Raw genomic sequence first — 25,827 nt, 5'->3', positions numbered from 1 at the left:
GCTTGTTCTTTAACTTGCTTTAAGAATCAGTATTCTATTCTGAAAAAAAAAAGAAGGTACCACCAGGAAAGTAGCAGGGACCTAGGACTTCTACTGCCTGCATGAGTGGGAGCAAACTTTGTCTGCCTGGCACACCCAACGAGCCATGCAGATCGGGAGGGGGCAGTAACAGCAAAGTCATTAAACCGCAGAGCTGTGGCGGGTATGAGATGCTGGGTGCCCCCCTACAGAGGGAACCATCTGACTGTCCTGCCGGCTCGGCGTACGGAGCTGCTACCTGCTGGGACTGTCGGTAACTCACAGGCAAGCCCCGCGTGGGTTCCAGGCTGGTGACCTGTCTCCTTCTTACTTGGGAGACTGGCTCTCCGTTATCTCTGTACCATCCATAGGCTCCCTGACAGGAGGTGGCAGCCTCTGGGCCGTGCTGGGGAGGTTGGATTTTCCAACAGAGTGAAGCCATGTGAGGCCCTTCCCGCTGACGAGGCTGCCTCCCCCCATCATTCCCCAGCTGCAGGACCTCTGAGGAAGATGGAGAGGGGGGACTGTCCCTGGATGGATGGTTAGGGACAGAGGGACAGATGTCCTGGGGGAGTCTGCTGGGGTCCTTCCCTCTCTCCCTCCAGCAAAGATTTCTGGTGCTACGTCTACAAAGACAAAGCCTGCTACAGATTTCATAATTTCCAGGGTCTCTAAATCCAAAAGAAACTCTGTGCTCTAGTGAGAGTCAGTGATGGTCACAATCTTCCCGAGAAGGCGGACGAGAACAAAGACAGTGGTTTGACTTTTCCATCACACGCGGTGCTGTGAAGGATGAGGTTTGCCGCATTCAGTGTAAACACATCTCTTTTTGATGTATTGTGAATGCCTCAAAAATAAAAAAAGGATGAAAACTTGATCAACAATCCGATTCAAGCCATGTTAACGTGAGGAAATAGTCTTGTGTGAGTTTACATCCTAGAGAAATGAACTCTGAATAACCCGTTGGGCGGGCAGAGCCCCGAGTGGGCTGTCCTGAGCCATGTTAATTACACTTATAATGTATTTTGGTTCCATATCACAGCGATTCGTCCCCAATGACCTCTTTATCCTTTTAGGCACGTTTTTGTTGTTGTTGCAGTTTCCCTTTGCACTCTGTTGCTTTGACAACTGTAATCTGAATCAGATCTGAAAGGGGTCCAGAATAAAATATTTTGGTATAAAATATTTTGATACAAAAAAGTGTAATTAACATGGTCCAGGTGGACAGAAAGTGCATAAAATTTCATTTTGTTGATCTGGAAACGCTCCTTCTTTACAGATTCTGCTTTAATAACCTGCATGTTTGTTACCACTGAGAATCATTATGAAATCATTTCTAAAAGTGTCCCCTCTAGAGGCACCTTATTCATTACATTGACAGTGAAGCCAGATGTATGAGCTTATTCTCCAAGCTCAACATGAATGTTTAAAATCAAATTCTCAATTTTGTAATATTTTCAGAAAAACAATTTCTTTCTAAAGTTGCATATAATTAAATGAAGTGAAAGTACTCTAAGTTTTGATTTCTTCCCTATACATTTGAACATTCAATGTTCAGATTAAGTTTCATAATTTCTCACTTAGTTGACAAGCTGATTCATGCAGAGTTGATATTCCATTAATGCAATACAGAAAAATAGAATTCTTGGGGATAAACACATGGTTTTGACTATTGCCTGTGGTTCTTTGGGAATAGATGCTTTCTGAAAATTTAAATAAGAGCATCGCTTTTTTAAGCTGTGAATGTCGTTCTCAGAATCCATTGCAGTCAATCTTAGAGAGGACCACTGACAATAATAGCTCCTCAAAACTATTTCCCACCTCACCAAAGGTTTCTTCCCATTATTTGCTGAAGGTAAAAGGCAGGTAATTGAACCTGAGAAATCTCTGTGTATTTTTCCAGCCTGACTTGAATTCACTCAAGAATGACAACTCATACGAAAGGTGAATGGCACTGCCATCTGTGCCCTGGTGTCCGTGTATTGCCGAGGCCTGCGAATACTTCCTGATGGTCTCACCATTAGCTTGGCTGCTTGTCAGGGGCACAATGAAAGGGATCCTGGGAGCTTCTCTTATAACTGTTTTCGTGATTTTGGAAAGAACTTGAAGTGTGTGTGTGTGTGTGTGTGTGTGTGTGTGTGTGTTTAGAGAAAGAAGTAGCAGATGACACTAGGACACTCTGTACGTTTCCCAGCGGGATGGCGGCTGAGTGCGCCTGCGTGACCGCTGCTTCAGCTACACGTCGAACCAGTGGTCCCCCATGCAGGCGCGGTTCCACTCCCAGCCGCAGTTCCAGCACCACTCGAGCTGGCACTGGGGCTGCGGGCACTTCATGTGCATGCACCCTCCTGTGGGCAGACAGAGGCCACAAATAAGCACCCGGGAAACACTCCTGCACCAACCTTCTGTTCCAGAAATGCTTTCTAACAGAATTATTGCAAGCCATCCAAGAGCAGAATCTGAACTGAGGAAAACAAACCAGAAAGCCCACTGGGAAGTTCTAAAGTTCTGACATTCGTTAAGAAATGAGAGAATAACCTATATGGGAAAAAAATCTGAAAAAGAATGGAGATATATATCTGATTCACTTTGCTGTACACTTGAAACTAACACAACATTGTAAATCAACTATACTCCAATAAAAATTAAAAAAAAAAAGAAATGAGTGAGATCGAAGCATGACACGTCCATCAAGGACAGATTTTACTTGTAAATCTGAGTTTACTGACTTCTCTTAAGATGGGATTTAAAGACAAACACTTTGTGTTTCACAGACGGGGTCAATTCCTTATTTAAATATACAGTAAATTTAATATTTTAAGTATACAATAATCTATTTAACAATTTAATACATAATAACGTCAATATATACTAGGACTAATTTTTATCCTTTCTTCAGTGTTACTTGGCTTGAAAAAATTCGTAAGACAGGAGTTGGGACAGCTGTTCCAAAAGCATTTAATAGTGAATAGGTTCCTTCATGCTATTCAAAATTTTATTTAAGATGAGGATAGAGAGAAACTAATGAATAATACTAGGTGCTCTACATCTGTTATGTCATTTATTCCTCAACAGCACCTTGTGAGATAAGGGTGTTAACTGGTTGTAGAATTTTCTCAAGGTCTCAAGGCTTTTAAGTGTGAAGCCAGAGGTTTAACCAAGATGTGTGTGATTCCAATGTTCTTTCTTTCATGGAACAGGGCCTTTCCAGTATGAGATGAAAAGTCCCTTATTTTGGGATTCCCCACCTCCCGCATTTGTTAAATACGTTCCCTATTTGCTTCTGGGGATCAGACACCAAGTCTGCCGTGAAGTCAAGAGAAAGTTATTTGTATGAAGTTATATGTAGAGAACTGTTTGTGAGTGACTTTCCCAGATAACCCAGCAAAAGCAATGTCTTTCCTTGAATTCCATGTAGCACTGAATGTGTTCCATTGTTCAATTTTACCAATTGTCTTGTTAAGCCATTTTTTCTTGCCAAATTTTCCAAAGAATTGCTTCAGTGCTGTCTCATTTTTATATTTGAAGCTTGGCATGAGAGCTTGCACTAATATAAAATATTTATGAATATGTAACTAAAGGCATTTGTTTTAGACCAACTTAAGGGCATTTAAAATCCCATAGTTTTCTACTTCTTTTTGGTTTGCTTTAAAGACCATTTAAAAATTCAAATATGTGGAAAATAAAGGGAAAAACGTGTGATACTTTTCTCTTACTATTTCCCAATTAGCATTACACAATTACAGGATTGTGTAATTTTCAACACATATTTATTCATTGTGCACTTAGGATGTCAATAATATAATAAATAATGTAATACTGTATAATCACTTAAATTTCTCTGGAATATCACAAAGAATGCTTAAGCAATGTATTCAAATTCAATGGACTATTAAGTGAGACTGAATGAAAGTTTGAGAATGTTTTCCTATTATACCAAAATCTTAACGGATCTGGAATACTAGCTTTAACAAGTAAGATTTTATTACAGAAACCAGAGTCACAATGGCACAGTGGAATAAGAAGAAAGGAAATAGCAAGAGAGAGGATATTCATGTTGTTAACTTTCTTTTCTTCCTGGTGTGTAATATGGAAGGAATATGCTAGACCCCATAATATGGAGAAGGGTCAGAGACTCCAATTCTAAAAGCCTTGCCAGCTTAAAAGTCAACTCGAGCAAGAAGCTGCTGACCATGCCATGCCAATTTGTGGATATTTGCATGGAGAAAGTCTGGCTTCCCTCTTAGAGGATTCTGTCTCCTGATTGATGCGCAAACCATGAAAAGCCCCAACTGTGCACAGCCAACACCATGGCCTGGGCTGGCCACTCCGCCATTAGATTTAATGAGAGATCAGAAGTTCTTGCACAACCTGAAGGCAAATTTAACGGGCAACAGACGCTTATTGCAGAGAAAATGGATCCTGAATCTCATCTGTTTGAGGTGGAAGTAAAGGAAGAACTTCCGGGGATTAAAGGGCGTTATGGGAGGGAGTGCCAAGTTCAGCCTGCGTTTAAAATGGAAATAATTCTCATTATCATGACAGCTTTGCTGAAGGAAGAACTACTTTTCTGGGATTCAGTTGAATACGAAACAGGCTATGAATTTAGGTAGAGAGCTAGATAATGAGACTAGCTTTTCTTGCTAATGGAGCCTAAGTTTGTTTTGGTCATAGTGATATCCTTTAAAACAGTAGAGACTATCATTAATAAGCTGAAAGTTTCAGCTTTTCAGTTCATAGGTTAAAAATCTATAGGTGTGACCTCTAAGCCAGTGGGAGAATCAGGTTTCCCTGAAACTAAATCCAGTCCTGCCTAATCCCAGACTCCTAGATGTGTTGTTAACGGTCTGACTCTTTCTCAGTACGGGTCATTCATCTCGAATTGATTCAAACAAAATTTTGAGAAAACATAAACCTTCCCCTTAGTGCTTCATGATCATACGCTACACAGAATTGTGAAGAAGCATTTTCCCTCAACAATATATTCTGTGCATTTTTTTGTTCTTTAATATATTTAGCTCTACCTCATTCTTTTAAAGATTGCCTGTCCCTCTATCCATTAAAGAACACTTGCATATGCTCCAATTTTTCATGATTTAATGATTCTGAGAATATTCTGGAACACATGTACCTGGACCTTTTGCAAGTAATCAAAATTCCAAGAGACAGAATTGCGTGTACAATGGGGATCCACCTTTAACATGCTGTCCTGGTTATGGTAAAGTGAACACACATTTTGTTAAAAATTAAAAGCAGTTGTAGACACTAAAAACAAAAATCTAGAGGTGAAAAATCAGAGCTTTCCATGTATAGTACATCACAATATTTCAAAGAAAGAACCAGATTAGGAGACATGTCTATAGTCAGGAATCGCTTGACTCCTTCAGTTCCACCTTCTGGGGCTGCAGGTGTGCTCTGACTCAAGGCAGACCTGAGCACATCGCTTTCTGGCCTCACACCCTGGAGTGGTTCCCTGTCTTACAGAATCAGGTCCAAGCCCTGCACGTCATTCTGGGCCCTGCATTCCACCCACCCACCGCTTCAGCAGATTCTCCTCATTCTCGGCCAGGAACTCCAAACAGCTGGGCTTCTTGCACACACCGGCACTGATGGTTTACCCTCCCTGCCTTTGCACTACCTGCTGGCTGCCTGGAAGGCTTCTCTCCCACGTCTTTGCCTGGCCCGTAACCCTGACCCTTATTCTCGGCTCAGGCATCATCTCCACCAGGAAGCCGTCTCTCAACCCCAAGGTCTTTCTTTACTAGCTTGTTTTCTCTGTCATATTTTATAAGATTATCTATTTATGTGTCTATCTCCTTTCCTAGCTCCTTTTAAATTCAACAAATATTTATTTATCGGGTACTCTTCTGGGCCCAGCGGATAGACAGCCAGGGTTCCTGACCTTTGAAAATAGCAAAACGGGTCTCTTACTGTTGAATCTGCATCCTTTAAGTACCCGTGAGACAGAACACTGGCCCGTGCCCATCAGCACTGCACATCCCCGCTGATGAAAGGCCTTTGCTTCTTTCTCAACACTGCTCAGTCCGTGAGGAATAGGGAAGCTCTTTCCTCTGATTCTGTTGTTGTCTCCTCTTTATAGGTGCGGGCCAGCCTGCTGCATTTCCAGGAGCGTTCCAGTACAGGAAGGAGTAACGATGACTCACTGGATAAACTCTCTTCCCACCCATCCCACCCCCCTCCCCCCACCCGGGAGACCACTGATTCAGGGCTGGGGGCCTGGCCTGTGGCTGCTCTGGGAGGTGTCAGCGCTCTCAAGTTTGTATTCATGAAGACAAAGGACGTAGCTGAGGAAAGAGAGCCTCAGGGCCCACCCTGGGGCCGCGGGCTGGGTTTCACGCACAGCAGGCCAGCTCTCAGCCCCGACAAACCAGTGAATATCTCTAGATATCAGAGTACTCTGGGGAAATATTGGACTGGGAAGTTTCCCTAGCATTTTCTTTCTTTCTTTTTTTTTTTTTTCCATCAGATGCAAAGTGTTTAATAGTGTTAATAATATGTAATAATAAGGGCAGCTAGTGAAGGCCCAGTGAAGAGAACGTGGGAAAGACAGTACCTGTGCTTCGTTGATTTCTCAGCCGCGCTAATGCCGCTGACCCTACCGCGCACGTACTGACGTGCTTCACATTTAGAAAGAACTCTGGGTGCTGGGCTGGGACGGCTTTAAGACAGATGGCACGGGTGCCCCGCCGGCTCCCGCGAGGTAGCAGGGTCCCTGGGAAGGGGGCAGCCCAGAGGAATGCTCTGAATATAGACTAGAGTTTGACTTCCAGCAACACTACAGAGCCCGGGAGGGCTACACAGCGATGGCCCCCAGACCACATGATCGCACAGAGCAGCCATCAGAGCAGGGGGAGGTCAACGGGGGGAGGAAAAACCACAGCCACGAGCATGGTCGTGTCCCCAGAGCCGAGCTGCTCTCCCTCTCAGTATCCTCCAGCGGTTGCATGGGGCCACTTGGCAGGAGGCAAGGAGACGGGAGCTGGGAGGCGCTCCTTCTGGTAGGAGCTCTCTCAGGTCTCCCCACAGCTGTGGTGGCTCCCAGGATGTGAGGAGGTGTGGACGTGACCACACGTGTAAGGGAAGGGAGACGCTGCCCTGGGTGTAGACTATCCCCAGGGAGAACCATACGAATATGGATGGCGGTGTTTCTAGGCCCGTAAACCTGTGCAAAGTAGCAGATATACGTGGGCTCCTGGGAGACCCTGACTATGGTGAATGTCGTTTCAGCCATCCAGAGGTGTCTCGAAGTTATCCCCTCCCATGCTTAAAATTTAGAGAGAAGCTGGTAGAAGGCAAAAGTCCCATTCAGAAACAAACTCATGGAAAGGCTAGTTTAATGAAGGAGCCAAGCGTCACCCCAACCTAAGGCACTAACTCTCCCGCCACAGGGATGGTGAAACCAGAGCCCAGAGTGTGTCCCGTGTTCAAAGGGATAGGAATCACTGACGTGAAAGAGAGAGTTTCATGGCCAAAAAAATTGGGAACCAACTGGTTAGACAAAGTTAAACAGATTTCTTTACAAAAGGCATTCTGAATGGCTTGAATATATGTTACGAATGGGGATAATAATAGCTTCCTTATGTGTTGTCTGTGAGGATTAAATGATCTGATACTCGAAGGGAACTTTTAGAACCAGCATTTAGTAAGTGCTCAGTACAAGTCAGTTGTTTTCCTTGTTGTTATTCTCCAAGAGGGGATACAGTGGGAACCAACTGCCAGATGTACGTGACGTGGTGGCATCTGCCTTTCCCCGGTGAGTATCTCTAGATACCAGAGTAGTATGGAGGGCACTCTGGGGGAAATATAGGACTGGAAAGTTTCCCTAGCACTTGTTTTTAAAAAATCAGGTGCAAAGTGTTTAGTAGTGTTAATAATAAATAATAATAAGGGCAGTGAGTGTTTCTTGAGTGCTTTCTCTATGCCAGGCACTGGGGAGGCATTTGCCACCCACCATGTCATATGGTTCTATTGCTGCGGGACGGACGGCTTCTGTTATCAGCTCTGTTTTTCAGAAGAGAACTTGCAGCTTAGGAGGCTAAGAAACTTGACATGAGAGAGCTGAGACTCAAACTCTGGCCAGATGGCGCCAAAGTCCCAGCGCTGAACTCCCCAGCTAGCAAGCCCCCGTAGAGCCCCTGACTGTCCCAGCCACGCGGCCGATGCCCTGAGACGCCCTCACTTCTTGCCCAGCCCAGACTCACCATGTTTTTCCACTGGCACGTGGCAACGGGGACAGGGTTTAGTGGTTTTCTTGATTGTTTCTTTGGAGGCGTGCTCCCACCGGGCCTGCTCTGCTGCCTTCTCATCAACTCGGTAGGCCTGGGTAAATGAGACAGAAGGAGCTGAAATTCAGATCTTCACAGTGGGCTCCAACGTGGGTCCCTTGAAACACTGCACAGGAGGTTCTTAGAGATGGAAGTGCCTTCAGGCAAGAAGCTCAAAAGTAAACTCACTTGACAAGTGGTGGACGGCTCCTGGCCATGCAGGGACATGCACCAACATGGTTTCTTGGCATCTGGCCTGTGCTTACAAGCTAAGACAAGACTGCAGTTTTGAAGTTTGAGTTCCTCTTTTTTATTGTCTTGAATAATTGTAACAAATAACATCTAGTGGGTGCTTAACATGCAGGCAAGGTGACACATAGTCTTAAAACCTTCTTGTTAGACGCTTGATCAGGTGAGTGTACTAGTTTTTATTTTACATCGAGGATTAGACATGTTAAACAATTGCCCAAAGCTGATAAGCAGCAGAGTCTGTGTGGCTCCAAAATCTTTGCTTTTAAACTTTCTTCAACATCTTATTATCTTTCATTCCTGCACCTGGACAGGAATGTGGTCACAGACAGGACGGGGCAGGAACAGGGAGGTGAGGCTGATGTGACAGAGGCAGGGGCAGCAGGACTAGGGAACAGCCAGAGGTCAAGGCTGGGCTCTGGAGCCAGCCGCCTGGGTTCAAATCCCAGCTCCACCTGGGTGGGTGGCTTTGGGAACATTCCTTAACTCTCTGAAAGTTCCCATCTCAGATGAAAATCAAAATGCCTAGTGCCTTGTGGTATCAAGGATCAAGTGGGTTAATTTCTTTAAAGGTTCAGGACGAGTATCTGACACACATTATCTGATAATAGAATGACCTCCAGATCTACAACAAGCTCTCAGAAATGTTTGCTAACGTTATTCAAGTCAGAGGAATGAATCATCCATGACTCATATACCACGAAAAAGAGGAGGGATTTCAAAGGAGCCGCTGAAGATATTCTGTGCCTGTCTAATTGTTCAGACACTACAATCTCTTCACTTACTTCAGTGCTGAATGACACATGCAGAAAAAGAATTGGTACATTTTGGAATTTAGTACAAGAACTCTGTGGTCTAGAAATATATTTCAAAATGTTAATCTGAACAGAACCCCTCCTTCTTGGCCTCTATGGTATTAAATTTTTTTCTTCTATGCTTTAAAATTAATACGAATGTCCGGGTCATTTTATTAATTTGTAATGACTCTTAAAACATTCCCAGAGCTATTTCTAGATTAAGAAAGTACTAAAAATGACTTAAAACATAAATTACTGAAGAAATCAAATAACATGAAATGCTCTAATACTCTGATATTACTCTAATAATAACATTGATGATACTTTACAAATTTATAACACATTGTTTTTTACACTTTGATTTCCATCATTTCAGTGGCCCATCAAAGTAACCTAGAGAAATCAGGCAGCTATCAAACTTGTTTTACAAAGGAGGCCTCTGAGTAGTAAAAAGGCCAAGTGCCAGGTTTCAGGATGCTCGCCGTGTGTATAACAGCACCAGGGCCGATCAAATGCAAAAATTTGGAAAACCTGAAGGATGGAAACCCAAACCAGAGATGTTCACACACGGGGTCTCCGCCCAGCACCATGGTCTCTTAGCAGGTTTTCTAGATGGTGAGAGTGAAAGCAAGAGGTGCTGGGATGGCTGTGCTTAGAAACGACTGTGTCAGGGCTTCCATGGTTGAGAATCCACCTGCCAGTGCAGGGGACGTGGGCTCAATCCCTGGTCCGGGAAGATCCCACATGCCGCAGAGCAACTAAGCCCAGGTGGCACAACTACTGAGCCCACGCACTGCAACTACTGAAGCCCACGCGCCTAGAGCCCGTGCTCCGCAACAAGAGAAGCCACCGCAATGAGGGGCACACGCACTGCAACAAAGAGTAGCCCCCGCTCGCCGCAACTAGAGAAAGCCCGCGCGCAGCAACGAAGACCCAACACAGCCAAAAAAAAAAAAAGAAACGACTGTGTCAGTAAGTAGAGCAATCATCCTTGGATACCACAGTGCAGGGAGGGACCTAGATCAGATGTGGAATCTGGTGAGTGGATCCTTCATCCCAGATTCGAATCCAACTTTTATCATTTCATCATTAGATTCTAAATATTTTTGAAATGTTTAAGTTTTCACTCTTTAAGAGTGAAGTATTAGGAGGTAAATAACTGTGTTTATACCTCATTTGCAGCATTTAATGGTTTCTATGGTAATTAGTATTTATGTTTCTGTTATTTCCAATAGAAAGTGAATCCATCCAAGGCCAAGATCACGTTTGTGTCTTCCTCTTCTCTCCAGTGTCTGGCACAGTGCACAGTACCTAGTGAGCACTCAGTACATTTTAGCTGAGTCAGTGAACAGATGACACATCCCATGAAGCCACCAGCCTGACAATCGTCTGGAATAGGACCCCGTGAACCAGCAAGGGCATGTGGGGTGCATCCCTGATGGTGGTCATTGAGGTGAAACCAATTCCTTTCTGTTAATCAGCTCTCCCGTTCACAAAGGAAACTTCCTTTATAACTCAGAGGACGTCATGTGATTTGTGAATACTTTGTTAGAATAAAGCAGAGTCAGTTTAACACTAAGAAGCAACCACAGGTCATGGAAAACTTCCTTTGGCTCTGGGACAACGTAAGGACCACTCATGGCCCAGAGCCCAGTGATAAAGCTGTGATGAATGAGAACCGACACAAGATTTAGTAAGTAGCTTTGTATCTCAAGTACGCGTCTTCCAATCAACTCAGATTCACGTGTGGTCCTAACCCTCAGCGAACATAGCAAATACTCTTCCCGACCCTATGTCCCCAGCTTTTCTTTTTAAGGTTCAGGAGCTTGTAATTCTGTAGCAATGGTTTAAAATTGCTTACTGGAGGCATACAGATCAGAGAAATATATAATGTTACTTATCAAAGACTAATTTGAAAATGCCACTTTTCAGCAATATGGCGCACTGCATGCTAAGTGCAATTTCTCCGAGGTCTATATACCTAAAAATGCTGGATGAAATATGCAAGAAAAGTCTTTGCTTAATAAATGGTTGATCTGATGGGAAAGTCAGGAAAATCCCTGAAGGTCAGGATAAGAAAGAGAAAATCTTACTGGTGTAGGGAGGGAGGAATCTGGTGTTTGCTATGGGGCTATTTTCCTAGTCCCAGGCTGCCCAAGGCCTGGTCTTTACAAGCAGAGATGGGACCTGGGCCAGAGCAGGGTGGAAGGTGGAAAAATCCTCCCAGAAGAGAGAATTGATAAGGAATTGATGAAAAAATTTATGTGCTGGTCTCAGCCTTTGTCCTATGGTGGAGCAGGTCAGAGAGACAAAGTTCCTCTGAGAATTCCCAACCACTAAGCCTTATGCACAGCGTTTGTGAAAAGAATTCATACCACTTGATTAGCTTAAAAAAGGACTCACGCCAAAAAGTTAATTTGAAATATTCCCGGATTGGCAGTATACCCAAGAACCTGGCTGAAGCAAAAATATTTTCTGTAGAGTAATGCACTTTAAAAAGACAAACCTCAAAAAAAAAAAAAAAAAATCACACAAATAAAATTCCAAGAAATCTGGGCTCACAATAAAAAAGTCACCAAATACAGGCGAAAACAAGCTACCATGAGTGAAAGTGGCAGAAGTGCAAAACTGCAGAATTTGACCACAAAGGTTGTGGATATTGGAATGATCAGATGCAGAGTACAAAATAAATATGTTTAGTAATACAAATAAATTTATTTACGAAAAAAATAGACTCACAGACATAGAAAATAAACTTATGGTTACCAAAGGGGAAAGGGTGGGGTAGGGGGAGAGGGATAAATTAGGAGTTTGGGATTAACAGATACACCTACAATATATAGACAGATAAACAACAAGGATTTACTGTATAGCACGGGGAACTATATCCAATATCTTATAATACCTATAATGGAAAAGAATCTGCAAAGAATATATATATATACACACACATAAATATATATGTATGTCTATGTATAACTGAATCACTTTGCTGTACACCTGAAACTAACACAAAATTGTAACTCAACTGTAGTTTAATTTTTAAAAAAGTAAATCAATCAATAAAATGGCATGGCATCCCGTTCCTCACATGCTCATGGAACCAGCTCTCTTGTCCTCTTGCTGGTTTTCCCATTGATTCCATGAAGAAGACACAGAGCTGTGTCTAAGAATCGTGCCGTGACGGCTACAAAGTTGTAATAGGTTTGCAGTGAGCATGTAGAGGCAGGGGAAGCAGGCTGGTCCAGGACCCTGGAGCTGAGGATCGGGATCCAGGTGTGGAAAGGGATGGGGCAGGGGAGGAGGTCCAAGAGGGAGGGGATATAAGTACACCTACAGCTGTAGGTGTACACCTATAGCTCCAGGGTACCAAGCACTTCATCGTACAGCAGCAACTAACACAGCATTGTAAAGCAATGATACTCTGATAAATAAATAAATTAAAAAAAAAAAAAGAAGTAACGGTGACCATGTCTATTATATTAGGAAGCTGTGCTCTCTGTCAGGAGCTTGGAGTAGATCATTTAATTTAGCGATTGTAGCCTTCCGAATAGGTAGAGCTGTTGTCAACTATTTCAGAGGAAGAAACCTCAGTTTCAAGAAGCAACAGAACTTGCCTGCGGCCATAGAGACTTCGAGCAGCAGAATCCATGTGTGACCCCTGGACTCTCTGGTTTCATACCCCGTGCTTTTGCTGCTACAGTTTCTTTCACGATGACGTTGCATGTTACAGAGAGGACTAAGGGTTGAAGGCCATGGCACTGTCACAGAGCGGTTCCACACCCTGAGGCCGAGGGGCGGGAAATCTCTGCTTCCTCTGCGCCCAGCCGAGGCCCTCACTCTCCACCACTCGCCCGCTCTTTGACCCCCTGCTGTGTGGCTGGATCTCACTTCCACCTGACCTGCTGAAACTGTTCTCAGAAAGGACACGAGTGAGGCCACAGTTGCCAAAGCCGATGCCTTTTCTCTGTCCTTTGCATCTCTGGTAGTCCCACTGCCCCTAACACTGTGGGCTTCCTTCCTCCTTGGTAGAACAGAGCCACGGAGAGCGCCCAAAACCTCTCAGGAGGCCTCCGCCCGCATCAACATTATTCTTGTTTCTTCCGCGTCACCCACTTGGATCCACGTGGAAGGACAGCGGGAGATCCGCCTCTACTGCTGCTGCCCTAACTGACGTGGGGAACCAAGAAACACAGCTCTGGATCATCCTCATGTGCCCAGATGACTGTGTTAGACCTTCGACTATCAATTCCTGGGGGAAAGGGGTGTCATCAAGTCTCTTCTGCTGAGATCTCTGCTTAGCAGCTTTTATGAGTATCCTTGATACTGATATTCAAATCCTTCTGGAATGATCGCGAACAGAGGCTGGATGCCCGCTGCTACAGGATCACCTAGGGATTTAGAAAACACACGCACACCTTTGCTTGTGCTCACAACCTGGAGATTTGGATTCAGTAGGTCTGGAATGGGGTCCAGAAATGTGAATCCTTAAAAACGCCCTGGGGGCTTGTGGGGCGCAGGGAGGCTTGGGAGCCATCTCACTTGAGCCTGAAAAGCATGTTTAGTTGGATAAACTCACCCTCTCTTATGCCTTTAGTCATCAAGCTATAAAGCAGTGACTTGTCATTGTGCTGCCAGGAGGTGAAGGCTTGGTTGTCACTCAGCATTATCGCCCTACATGTGATTAACTGTGGCTCCTATAGGGCAGTGTGACAGGTTAATTGCACAGACCTCTGTGCCTGCTTTGTGTTCACCCGTCGTGGGGAGGAACGGTGTGTGAGTGCGAGTGGGGGGGAGGGGGTGGGATGTGGTGTGGGTGGCATGGGACAAGTCTCTCTTCTTACACAGTTGATGGCTAAAAATAGCAATATCCTACAGTCTCCTATATACCTTCAAAATTGCCTCAGCGAGGTCAAGTATTGGCATGACAGACAGTCTGTGGCTCAAGAAGGGACCATGGGTTTTGTTTATAAGGTGATCATTGTTAAGTGAACACTTAGAGGTGCCTGTGTCATGGGAAGTGGTTCAGAGCAGGGCTTTGGAGTCATCAGTGCCTGGGTTTAAATGCCAGCCTCCTTCTCTACTTGCTGGGTAACCGTGGACAGACACCGAGCCTCAGCCTCTTCTCATCTGTAAGTGTGATGAATACAGTCCACCCCTCACAAGGGTGGTCGCGAGTCAAGAATATAAGCATGCACGAGCTTAGTAAAGAGCCTGGTGCGCCGCGAATGCCAAGTTCGTGTTTTCAATGATTATAACCATTATCTTGTCGTCATCATCGTCCTCACCTCGTATTTATAGAGATGAGACTATCAGACTGTAGGAGCTTGTATAAACCGAAAAGACTACTGATGTCTCCTTTAAAAAACACAGGTAAATCAAAGCAAAGTGCCCTCACAGAGGTTTTAAAATGTGTGCCTAGGAGACCCTGTTAATACGTATGCAAGTTAGAACAACTTGAGAGAATGTTCGCATTCATGTCATCTTTCCTGCTTTAGGAAACTTATTTGTGACATCTGTTTAGTCAATAATCAGACAAGTATATCCTAATTCTAAAAGTCAATTTAAATCTATTTTCCAAAAAGGATCAGATTGCCATGAATCCCTGAAAACAGTTGGCTTAATTCAGATTGTGAATGCTTTCAGGTGAATGCCGACTTTGAAGGGGTCCCAACTTCCCTGGAGTCACAGCAGGGTCAGGTGTTCTGGTCCAAGACCACTGCTTGTGAGCAGCGCGCCCCCTGCTGGTGAGTCGGAACACCGCATTCCCCTTTCAGGCCCGAAGATTCTTGGAACTATTATTACTCTCTCTTTTCGGGGGAGTACATGTACCTATATAGTATTAATTTATATAATAAACATATACAAAAAATAACTACTCGTTATATCTTTATCTCTATGTGTGTTTAGAAAGAAATCACTGAAGTGCTAGGATGTAACGGAGCGTCTGGCCGCGGGCTGGGTTGGGCTGCTGGGCCGCACGCTCTGCACTAAGTTCCCAACTTCCCGGGCCACGCTCTCAAATTCAGTTTGGAAGAATATTCTTGATGATGGCAATAACAGTGGTGATTTCTGTTCTTAGTGCAATGGGTACCAAACACCACTTGGATCGCCACTTAGACCTTATATAGCCCTGCCCCACGGGACCATGACTGCTTCGCAGAGAGGGAGGAAAGTAAATAAATAACGTCTATTAGCATATTTTAAGATTGATGGGGAAATGGGACAACATAAATATTAAGATTATTAATAGGACATATATACACTACCAAATGTAAAATAGATAGCTAGTGGGAAGCAGCCGCATAGCACAGGGAGATCAGCTCGGTGCTTTGTGACCACCTAGAGGGGTGGGATAGGGAGGGTGGGAGGGAGGGAGATGCAAGAGGGAAGAGATATGGGAACATATGTATATGTAGAACTGATTCACTTTGTTATAAAGCAGAAACTAACACACCATTGTAACGCAATTATACTCCAATAAAGATGTTAAAAAAATTATTAATAGGTATCATTTAATGGGAATTTTAAAGTTCTTTGTGTTCAGCTATTATCACACATTGACAAATGGGAAAAATCTGCACTTGAGTGAGGAAGATAAGCTAAGTTGCATTCTGGATGATGGAGATCACTAGTTCATGGCTTGCTCAGGTCAGTAATGACTAAAATTATCAATCTAGAAAGGATTTTGAATGTGGAAGCATCACTAATGCACAGAGGAAGCCAGAGCAGAGAACAAGCTTGTCCTTTGTGTAAAATGTAGATATTCTGGTACAAAGCTGACTATTATTCTTTGCTAGAGCTGGCACAGAAATCCCTTCATTCAGCAAATATGTGTTGGATGCCTGTGATGTGCCAGGCACTGTTCTAGGTACTAGGGATATGTAAACAAAAGAGATGATAAACAAACACCAAACGAAAAAATCCCTGCCTTGTAGCGCTTACAAGTTAGCAGAACAGTGGTTCTTAGCCTGTGGTGTGCATTAGTACCACCTGGAGGCCTTGTTCAAACACAAATTGCTGTAGATCTCCCCCCCCCCCCACCCCTCCCAGCTCGCCCACAGTCTCCTCCCAGTTTCTGGATCAGTAGGTCTTGACATGTTCCTGGGTGATGCCCAAGCAGCTGGTCTGTGGACTACAGAAGTAGCAGAACATCTGCATACACTGCAGTCAACACAGATACAAGGAATTGTGTGTGTATGCTCTAGCACACGTTGTCTTGAATGTGTATGTCGAATCTCTGCAGCCTGATGTAATCCTGTGGGGTGTGTGTGTGCTGGAATGAGGATGGATGAGGAAAGAACAACCTTGTTTAGTGCACACTGTGATTTGTCAGGCTCCACACTAGGCGTAATGCATGCATTGTTCATTAAATCCTTTTGAATTTACAACATCATATTACAGATGAGGAAAGCATGGCTTGGAGAGGTTACATAATTCACTTAATGATGACCACAGTTCATGTATCAGTTAGGGTTCTCTAGAGAGACAGAACCAGTAGGATATATGTGTATGTATAAAATATGTGGATTTACTTTAAGGAATTGGCTCATGGGATCGTGGGAACTGGCAAGTTCAAAATCTGTAGGGCAGGCTGGAGACACAGGTGGAGTGTCTATGTTACAGTAGTCATGAGGCTGAATTCCTTCTCATCTGGGAAATCTCAGTCTTTGCTCTTAAGGCCTTCAAGTGATTAGATGAGGCCCACCTACATTACAGGCCATCTCCTTTACTTAAAGTCAGCTAACTGATGGTAGATGTTGACCACATCTACAGAATACCATCCCAGCAGCACGGAGACTGGTGTTTGACAAAAAAACTGTGCAACATAGCTTAACCAAGCTGACACAAAAAAATCAACCATTACAGCTAGTCACGGCTGAGACTCATTTTCAACACCAGATCAGTTTGACTTCAAAACCGTTCTGCCTGGCCTTGGATTCCTCATAGGATAGCGATGATCAGATAAGAGATGTACACTTAGTTCTTACTGAAAGAAATTAAAGGTAAACTTGGAAAGCAACAGCAATAAATTAAAATGTGCTGACCCTTCATGCATGTGTTTGGCAACTGCTTCATTTGATAAGAGGTGATCAGGGACAGCAGATGAATTATTTTCCCCACAGCTGGTCTACAAGCCCTCCTGTCCTGCGGATGACAATATATAAATACATATATTCCGCCCCCCACCCCATTTTAAATCAATCAGTGAATAAAGGATTCATTGTAGGCAGGACCCAGCTCTTAGTTTTTCAAGTCTGTACTCCACTCAGAAATGCTGCGCCTGTCTTGATTCTCCTGCCCCTGCTGTCAATTGAAAGCAGTGAACACTCCTTTTTCCCCAGGTCACTTCACTTCTGGCCACCATTTCTTGAAAAATATATGATTTCCCCTAAGGATTTAGCGCCATCTGGTGACTGTGAGGAGATCTGCAGGTATTTCCCCGCTTCCTGCTCGAGGAGGAAATGCAGGGAATCTCCAGGGCACGTCTTCTTCGGGTGGAGCTGAAACAGTCTCTGGTGTGTGTGTGTCTGTGGTGAGTGGGTATGGGAGGTGTGTGTGTTTGGTGTGTGATGTACGTATGTGCTGTGTGTGCGGTGAGTGTGTATGTGGGGTGGGGTGTGCATGCGGCATGGGTGTGTGGTCTGTGTGTTGAGTATACACATGCAGATATACCACATATGCGTGTGTGTGATATATGTGTGTTGAATATGTTGTGTGGTGTGTGTGTGTGTGTGTGTGGTGTGTGTGTGTGTGGGGTGGATATGTGTGTGGTAACAAGTTTCTGTAAAAATGCTTTACACCTGATGGCGTTGCTCCAACAGCTGCTCCTGAGTCTGGGGCGCAGGGTGCGGACAAGCGGTCCAGGTGAGGGCTGTGCATTCAGGCCTCCTCTAGCGAGCCGGCCAGGACTCCTAAGCCCGCTTGGATCCGGAGGGCTCGGGGCAGCCCCGCGTCCGCATGAGCTCCCCACGCGGGGAGGTGGTCGAGGCGGGGACTCTGGCCTGGTGTCTGCGAGGAGGGCTGAGCTCCGGCTGGGACCGGGGAGATCGTGTCCTTCAGTGGGGACACCAGGCTGGGAGGACCTCCTGGGGCTGGGAGGCTTCTAGAAACCCCTGAGGGAGAGAGGCTGAAGCCCCAGGCAGTGCTGCGGGCAGCCCAGTTCTGCTCTCTCTCCAGTGATGGCCCCGGAGGAGAAGAGAGCAACTGCGGAGGACGGGAGGGGCTGTGGGAGAGGCGGAGCCCTGGGCCCGCGTGGTAAGTCTGATGTGTGAATGAGCGAGTGTGAGTGAGTGTGTGTGAGTGTGTTTGAGTGTGTGTATGTGTGTGTGAGTGTGTGTTTGTGAGTGTGTGAGTATGTGTGTATGTGGGTGTGAGTGTATGAGTGTGTGAGAGTGTGAGTGTGTGTGAGTGTGTGAGAGTGTGTATGTGAGTGTGTACGCGAGTGTGTGTGTGAGTGTGTGTGTTTGTGAGTGTGTGTGAGTGTGAGTGTGTGTCCACATGCTGAAGTGTGCCTCCATTTGTTTTTCAATGTTGTCTTTCATTTTCTCTCTCTCTCTAGTGCCTGACATTTTCAGCATTCAGCCTTTAAAATACCCAAACCTCAAAGCTGTACCATTTTGTAGTACTTTACAAGGCATAAAATACTTCACATACATTCTCTTTCCATTGTTTGTAGACCTTGCTGGCCCAGTGTGGCAGGTGAGGAAAAACGCTGTAAGAATTTGAGAGACTTGCCTGGAAGTGGAGGAGATCAGCAGCCCAGGGCCATTTCTGCTCCCCCGGGGCCAACAGACCAAATGCTTGGGGAATGCACTACAGGAGCTCCGGTGTTGGTTGTCTTCTGCACCTATTCTCCTCCTTTCTATTGAATGACAGGCGGATGAGGCGCCTGCATTTCCTGGGCTCTAGCACTGTCATTACATGTCTGCATGTCTGCCACTCTACACATCCAGAGTCAAGAATTTGAGCGAAGTGCATTGATAAAGCTGCATTACTTAAACCAACAGGCGATTCAGGAGCTACACTCGCAAATAACTGTGGACCTAGACTTCTGGGGATAATAAATTCCCCCCATCTCCCGATTCTGGGGCTGCACTTGTGTGAACAGCAGTAAATGGCCAGGAGATAAGTCTGCAGTGAGTCAGCCAAGCACACCCAGGAATCCAGTCCTCCTGGGCCATCGCTGTTTCGCTCTCCTTCTCCAGGGGAGGCACGTCCCTCAGCCTCTGGTTGTAGAACCGGGGAGGTTGAGGCAGGGGTCCTGGGTGAGGGGCGATCAACTGGAGATGATTAATTGGTGTCTTTATCAGCCAAGGCATCCCTCTGAGGTGGTCTACGCATCTATTCCTTTACCCGCCCAGCACCTCTGCTGAGATGTCCAGAGTGAACTCGTCATCTCTCCCCGAACACCTTGCTTCTGTCCCTGTGTTTCCTCTTCCAGTGAATGGCACTGTTACCCACCCAAGTTCACCCAAGGTGGAAATTCGAGCATTGACGTTAACTCATTACCGCTCTCATCCTGTCCTCTAATTCATTGCCAAGGTCTGGATCCTACCTCAGACCCACCACCTCTCTGTATCCCCGCTGCCCTTGTCAGCACCCTGATGAGTCTCTCTAGTCTTGACTCTGCTGGTGGATCCTTGGCTGCACCGCAGCCCTGCCCCACCTTGGGTACTGGTTTCCCCAGCTGCTGGCAATTTTGGCTGCATCTCTGCCGAGACGCTACACAGGACTCTCCCTAAGTCAAAGCGCTGCCTCATTCCAGCCACAGTTCCTTGTGGAGGCGGGGACGACGCACACCTGATGACCGATTGACGTATGGATGGACGGGTGCTGAAGATCAGCCCCCAGCCCCGCACTCAGGGTGAGACAGCTCTCCAGAGCCGTCTTAGTTCCCGGGCCCCGCCCCGCCTCTACCTCCCCTCATCTCCCGCTGTAACGGCATCACTGCAGCTTCTACCCCTGCTCAATCCTGCTTCCCTCTCTTCCTAAGGTGTCATTCCTGAGAGCACGCCCACAGACACCTCCTGTCTGCCAGACTCAGAGGCGGTTTCCCTGGGAACGTGACCTATGACAGCTGGTACCAGGAGTGGTCCTAGGACGCCAACCATATGATGGGGCAGGGGACAGAGTTGAACACCTGCCAGCTGGCTGCCAGAGAAGAGGCCATTCCCTGTGGGACACGAGCCCTGGAAGCTTTAAGTGGTGTCAGAGCTGCGAAGGGCTGTGCACTGGGTTGGCTCCAGCGCGAGCAGTCCTGTCTCTGGGGCCGTACAAATAGGCAGACCCCATGGTACTCAAGGTGTGTGTGGTGAGAAAAGATGTCGCACGGAGTTTATTGCAAGCCAGTGAGAGAATCACAGTGGCAATGTCTAGAGTTCTGAGCGGCACTGTTTGGGAAAAGCTCCCAGCGTGCGCCTGAGCCCCATGGAGCTGAAGCGCCGGCAGCAATCCTTCACGAGAGGAAGGTGGCGCGTCTGGGATCAGGCCAAGCAGGACCACGGTGGACGAGTCACCTGCACGAGCAGTGGGTCAGACCCCCATGTCACCCATCATCCACTGCTGGGCCACCGGTGCCTCTCCCCTGGCTCGCAACTCTGGCCCCACGGTGGCTGTCGTCACAGGGGTGCAGAGGGAGCTGTTTTTATGGTCCCAGCTTGGTCCACAATTGGGTTTGCTTAGCATGTGTCTTTGTCCGGGCTGCGCTAACAAAATATCACAGACTGGGGGGCTTATAGACCACAGAAAATTATTTCTCCCAGTTCCAGAGGCTGAGAAGTCCAAGATCAAGGCATCAGCATGGTCACATTCTGCTGGGAGCGCCCTTCCTGGTTCATAGCTGGTGTCTTCTCGCTCTGTCCTCACATGTGGAAGGGGCGAGGGGTCTTTGTGGGGTCTCTCATATCAGGCACTAATCCCGTTCATGAGCTCTCTACCCTCATGACTTAAGTACTCCCAAAGGCCCCAGTTCCTAATACCATCGTCTTTGGGGATTAGGATTTCAACATATGAATTTTAGGGGGACATATTCATTAAGACCATAGCAGCATGTGAGTGCAAGCCAACAATGGACGGTTGCTATACTATAACCCTTTCTTAGGGTTAGAAGAGAGTGGTGGGGAGAAACCCTCTCAATGGGCAGAGCTTTGGGCGAAGCAACTGACCATACACTTTGTGTGGGATGAAGAGGGTCCTGATTTAAGAATATATATAAACTCGTAGGCAGTGGCAAATGTCTTCACAGGTTAGTTAAGGGCATGGAAGGAGAAAATCTGGAAGATTGAGGACAAAGAAGACAAGGAGATCTGCATAAAAGGCACGTGGATAGAATTGTGAGAGTGGGCATGAAATATACAACATATTAATGCCCACAAGAGAGCATCTGCCACAGAAAGGGGCCTTCAACCAATAAGTAGAATGATCCAGCCAGTTGACATCAGCCAGCCACACCAGTGCTGGTCAATGGACTCCTGAATGGAGCAATCATGGTGGCAAGATGGCAGCTCTGCTTGGATCCTATAGCTTAGGCTTTCACTTGCCAAGTCTGAGGTAGCTACTGCCACTGCCAATGTCCAACCTGCCAGCAACATTAAGTCCCTAGTATGGCACATCCTTCAAGGAGAACGATCTGCCTGGGAGAACCGGGAGAGGTAAAAATTCCATCTTGACAGGAACTGACTCCTATTCTAGGTATGGGTTTGCCTTTCTTGACAACAGAGCCTCAGACAGAACCACCGTCTGAAGGCTTATGGGATCTTGTATAACATCACATTGGACTAAAGAAACCCACTTTCTAGCAAAGGGCGTGTCACAGAGGGCACATGACCATAGTGCACACTGGTCCTGTCACATATCATATCACCCAGAAGCTGCTGATCTGAACTAGTGATCGGCCTGCCTTTCAAGATGCAGCTGGAGCTCCTACATCTCCAGCAGTAAGTGGAGATGAGGTGCTATTCTTTTATTTTTATTTTTTAAAATTTTATCATTATTATTTTTTAACATTATTGGAGTATAATTGCTTTACAATGGTGTCTTAGTTTCCGCTGTATAACAAAGTGAATCACCTATATGTATACATATATCCCCATATCTTCTCCCTCTTGCGTCTCCCTCCCACCCTGAGGTGCTATTCTTCAAGATGAGATTTACACTCTAAATAAAAAACCACAGTGCGATACCGTGTCTCCAATAGGTAGAACACGATGTTTGAGGAATCAAGGGGTGGGAGTGGGAATGTAAGCCCCACTTATTGTTACTGTCAGTGACCCACCTGGGAATCTGTGCTCTACCTGGGCAACTTGGAGCCTTACAGATACAGAGGCTCTGGTTTCCACAGGGAAAATGCTTCTACCAGGGAACACACCAAGAATTCTATTAAACTTCAAGCTACAGCTGCCATTTAGTCACCTTATGTGTTTATACCCAGAGACTGGCAGGCAAGGAAAGGAGTCACGTTTCTGGCAGGGATAAGTGACCATTAGGAAAAGGTAGGGCTGCAGCTATGGAACGGAGAGAGGAGGAACACGGTTGGCACCCAGGCGATTCACTGTGGCATCCCTTGGTGCTCTCCTGCCCAATCTGGAGAGCAAATGGTCACGCTCAGTAGTCATGGCTTTAGAAAGGCAGGTAACCAGGGGTTTGGGCCCGTCAGGGGTAACCTAGAGGTGCTTGGCTGAGGGTGAGGGCGAAACAGTCACAACCCGCAGACCAACTGCAGTGGTGTGAGCTGGAGTTCACCCTGCTTACCTCCCTCCTGTACACCTCCCTGGTCTCTTCCTCTTTCTCTCAGCAGTGCAAGGGGCGGACTGTAGTGAGTGCTGTGAAACTGGACGGAGCAACCATTTCCCCGGCCGCTGGGTATGTTGGCAACAGACAGCTCTCTGCCAAGTCTCTATCCAGGAACTGCCCTCAGCTGAAGCAAGCGGCTTCTTCCCCCCAAGGTCCTGCTCCCTCCTGGGTCGGGGGAGCTCACAGCCAAAGACTGGTCTATGTGAGGGGGTGTAAACTCCTGCCCTCCTGCCCCCCTTGATGCAGAGCAAATCTGAAGGACCATCCGAGCCCCAGAGCTCCTTACAGGACTGGCTGAGGCCCCTGCTGCAGCTGTACCGCAGCTCACCCGCTCCCTTTGCCTTCACCCTGCACCGTGCTATTCCCCAAAGTGCCCTCCCGCACCTGCACTCAAACCTCAAGGGTCTCAGAGTTTGCTTCCTAAAAACACGACCTATTACGATTCCCTCCTGCTTTTCCTATTCCAGCAGGTGACCTTTCAAAAACATCAATCTGATGATGTCAATCTCATTAAAATCCTTTAAGGCCTTCTCACTGCCCTTAACTCTAACCTCCGTAACCTGACCCATAAGACTTTATTTGCTGACCGCTGCCTACTATGGCCGCTGCCACCAACACTTACACAACAGTCATACCGAGCTTCCCTTGTTTCTCTGAGTATGCCATTCTCTTTCATCTCTAGAACTCTGCATATCTTGTCCCTCTGCCTAAAACGCCCTCCGTGCCATCCTTGCCTGGATGGTTCATTTTTTAGGCGTTAGATTTCATTTCTTCCTGTGAACAGTTCTTTAAATCTCTTAGAAGCCTGGATGTCATAGCTTCCTGAACGTCCCCTTTTGTGGCTGTTGGCACGTAAATATTTTAATTACTTGTTAAGTTGTTTTTCTGTCACTAGATTATAAACCTCATGAGATCAGAGGCTGGTTTATGTTTAATGTTGTATCCAAAATACCGAGTGCTGTGCATGGTGCATAGTAGGTACTTTATAAATGTTTACTGAATCTCTCTATTTTCCTTCTTTTAATTGATTATAAGGAATTCAGACTTAGCTGAAATAAGGTTCAAAGTCATGGAACACAGAGTCTGCAGACACAATTCCACCTATGGATAGATGTTTAAATTTTTTTTAAGTTAGTTCTTGACCTTTAAAAATAAGGATATTTGGGGCTTCCCTGGTGGTGCAGTGGTTGAGAATCTGCCTGCCAATGCAGGGAACACGGGTTCGAGCCCTGGTCTGGGAAGATCCCACGTGCCGCGGAGCAACTAGGCCCGTGAGCCACAATTACTGAGCCTGCGCGTCTGGAGCCTGTGCTCCCCAACAAGAGAGACCACGATAGTGAGAGGCCCGCGCACCGCGATGAAGAGTGGCCCCCACTTGCTGCAACTGGAGAAAGCCCTCGCACAGAAACGAAGACCCAACACAGCCATAAATAAATAAATAAATAAATAAATAAATAAATAAAAATTAAAAAAAAAAAAAGGATATTTAACATAAACACATGGATTTCAAGCTACTCAAACCTTAAAAAATCAGTTGGGGAGATCTGGTGACACGGGTCCCTCATCTCTGCCTGGTAACAACTGACCTGAGTGACACAGCCGTGTGGCATTGACAAGCTATGCACACCCTGGCCTGGCACAGACTACATCACGGTCTGTGTATAACTATTCTTGCAGGCTAGTGTTTTGATGTGCTTTTCTGCTGTTGTTCTGTTTGTTGAAATAGGAAAGTTAGACGAAAAGTGTACTCTTATCTTTATACTCAAAACATTGAGAGGCCTGTGAGTTTAATCCAGCCTACTTGGCTTGTTTACATTACTAGGCTGGTGCCTGTTAGCATTTAAGTTTGCCACCCTGGGACAGCCAGCATTAACCTGCATATCTCCCTTTTTCAAAATGCAGAGTGACAGCAGTAAGCACTACTGATCTGGTGATGATCAACTCTATGACTCCTGGCAGGTCACTCTCTCTCCTCCTACCTTGCCTGTCATCTACATCTATTGCAAAAAGTTGTAATGAGGCTCAAAATGTGATGGTGTATTTGAAAGTGCTTTGTAAACAAGTACTACACAAGGGTAAATTATTATTATCTTTCCCTGGGCAAAATGGTGGTTTTATTCTTCTAATTTAGGAGGCCGAAGGAGGGAACAGTGGTTTATTGTGGGAGTCTTATTTTCTCTTATGAATCAAAAGATTACTGACACAGGGACTTCCCTGGTGGCGCAGTGGTTAAGAATCTGCCTGCCAATGCAAGGGACACGGGTTCGACCCCTGGTCCAGGAAGATCCCACATGCCGAGGAGCTACTAAGTACGCAAGCCACAACTATTGAGCCCATGTGCCATAACTACTGAAGCCTGTTCACCTAGACTAGAGCCCGTGCTCCGCAACAAGAGAAGCCACCGCAATGAAGAGCAGCCCCCTCTAAGCCCTGGGGGGATAGCCACGGTGAGTGCTTGTGCATCTGTTAAGAATTGCTTCTTTGTTTGCTATAGTCTTATGGGTCTCATGGACACAAGCCCTGTTGGTTTTCAGAGCTAGCTGTTTTGGAAGCCAGGCCCTCTGGTGGGAATCTTAACAGTTGGGGCCTTAGATGTGAGGTCCAAACCCTTTGCGCCTCTAGGAGAAGTTGAGAGTTGGGGTTCCTGTTTCAAGGTGGGTATTTTCTCCTTTGTCTGGTGTATA

General features: G+C 46.0%; 1 protein-coding gene across 4 annotated transcripts in view; it reads right to left on the bottom strand.

Annotated features, from left to right (window-relative positions):
* Window positions 1-1,496: 1,496 nt before the first annotated feature.
* PRKN (parkin RBR E3 ubiquitin protein ligase) overlaps window positions 1,497-25,827 on the bottom strand; it is a 1,273,336-nt gene continuing 1,249,005 nt past the window's right edge. Inside the window, exons 10-11 of one of the 4 annotated variants that reach the window (XM_068551241.1) lie at window positions 8,241-8,358; window positions 1,497-2,366 (exon numbers count right to left, since the gene is read on the bottom strand). In XM_068551241.1, coding sequence (XP_068407342.1) covers window positions 2,254-2,366; window positions 8,241-8,358 — 231 coding nt within the window. In that variant the 3' untranslated portion in view covers window positions 1,497-2,253. The remainder of the gene's footprint in view (window positions 2,367-8,240; window positions 8,359-25,827) is intronic. The other 3 variants (XM_068551239.1, XM_068551238.1, XM_068551240.1) reach the window with 3 other exon arrangements.

Source organism: Eschrichtius robustus, chromosome 9, assembly GCF_028021215.1.
Source record: "Eschrichtius robustus isolate mEscRob2 chromosome 9, mEscRob2.pri, whole genome shotgun sequence".
NCBI classification, from domain to species: Eukaryota; Metazoa; Chordata; class Mammalia; order Artiodactyla; family Eschrichtiidae; genus Eschrichtius; species Eschrichtius robustus.
Note: the sequence above shows the minus strand (reverse complement) of the source record. Positions and strands in the feature narration are given on the sequence as shown.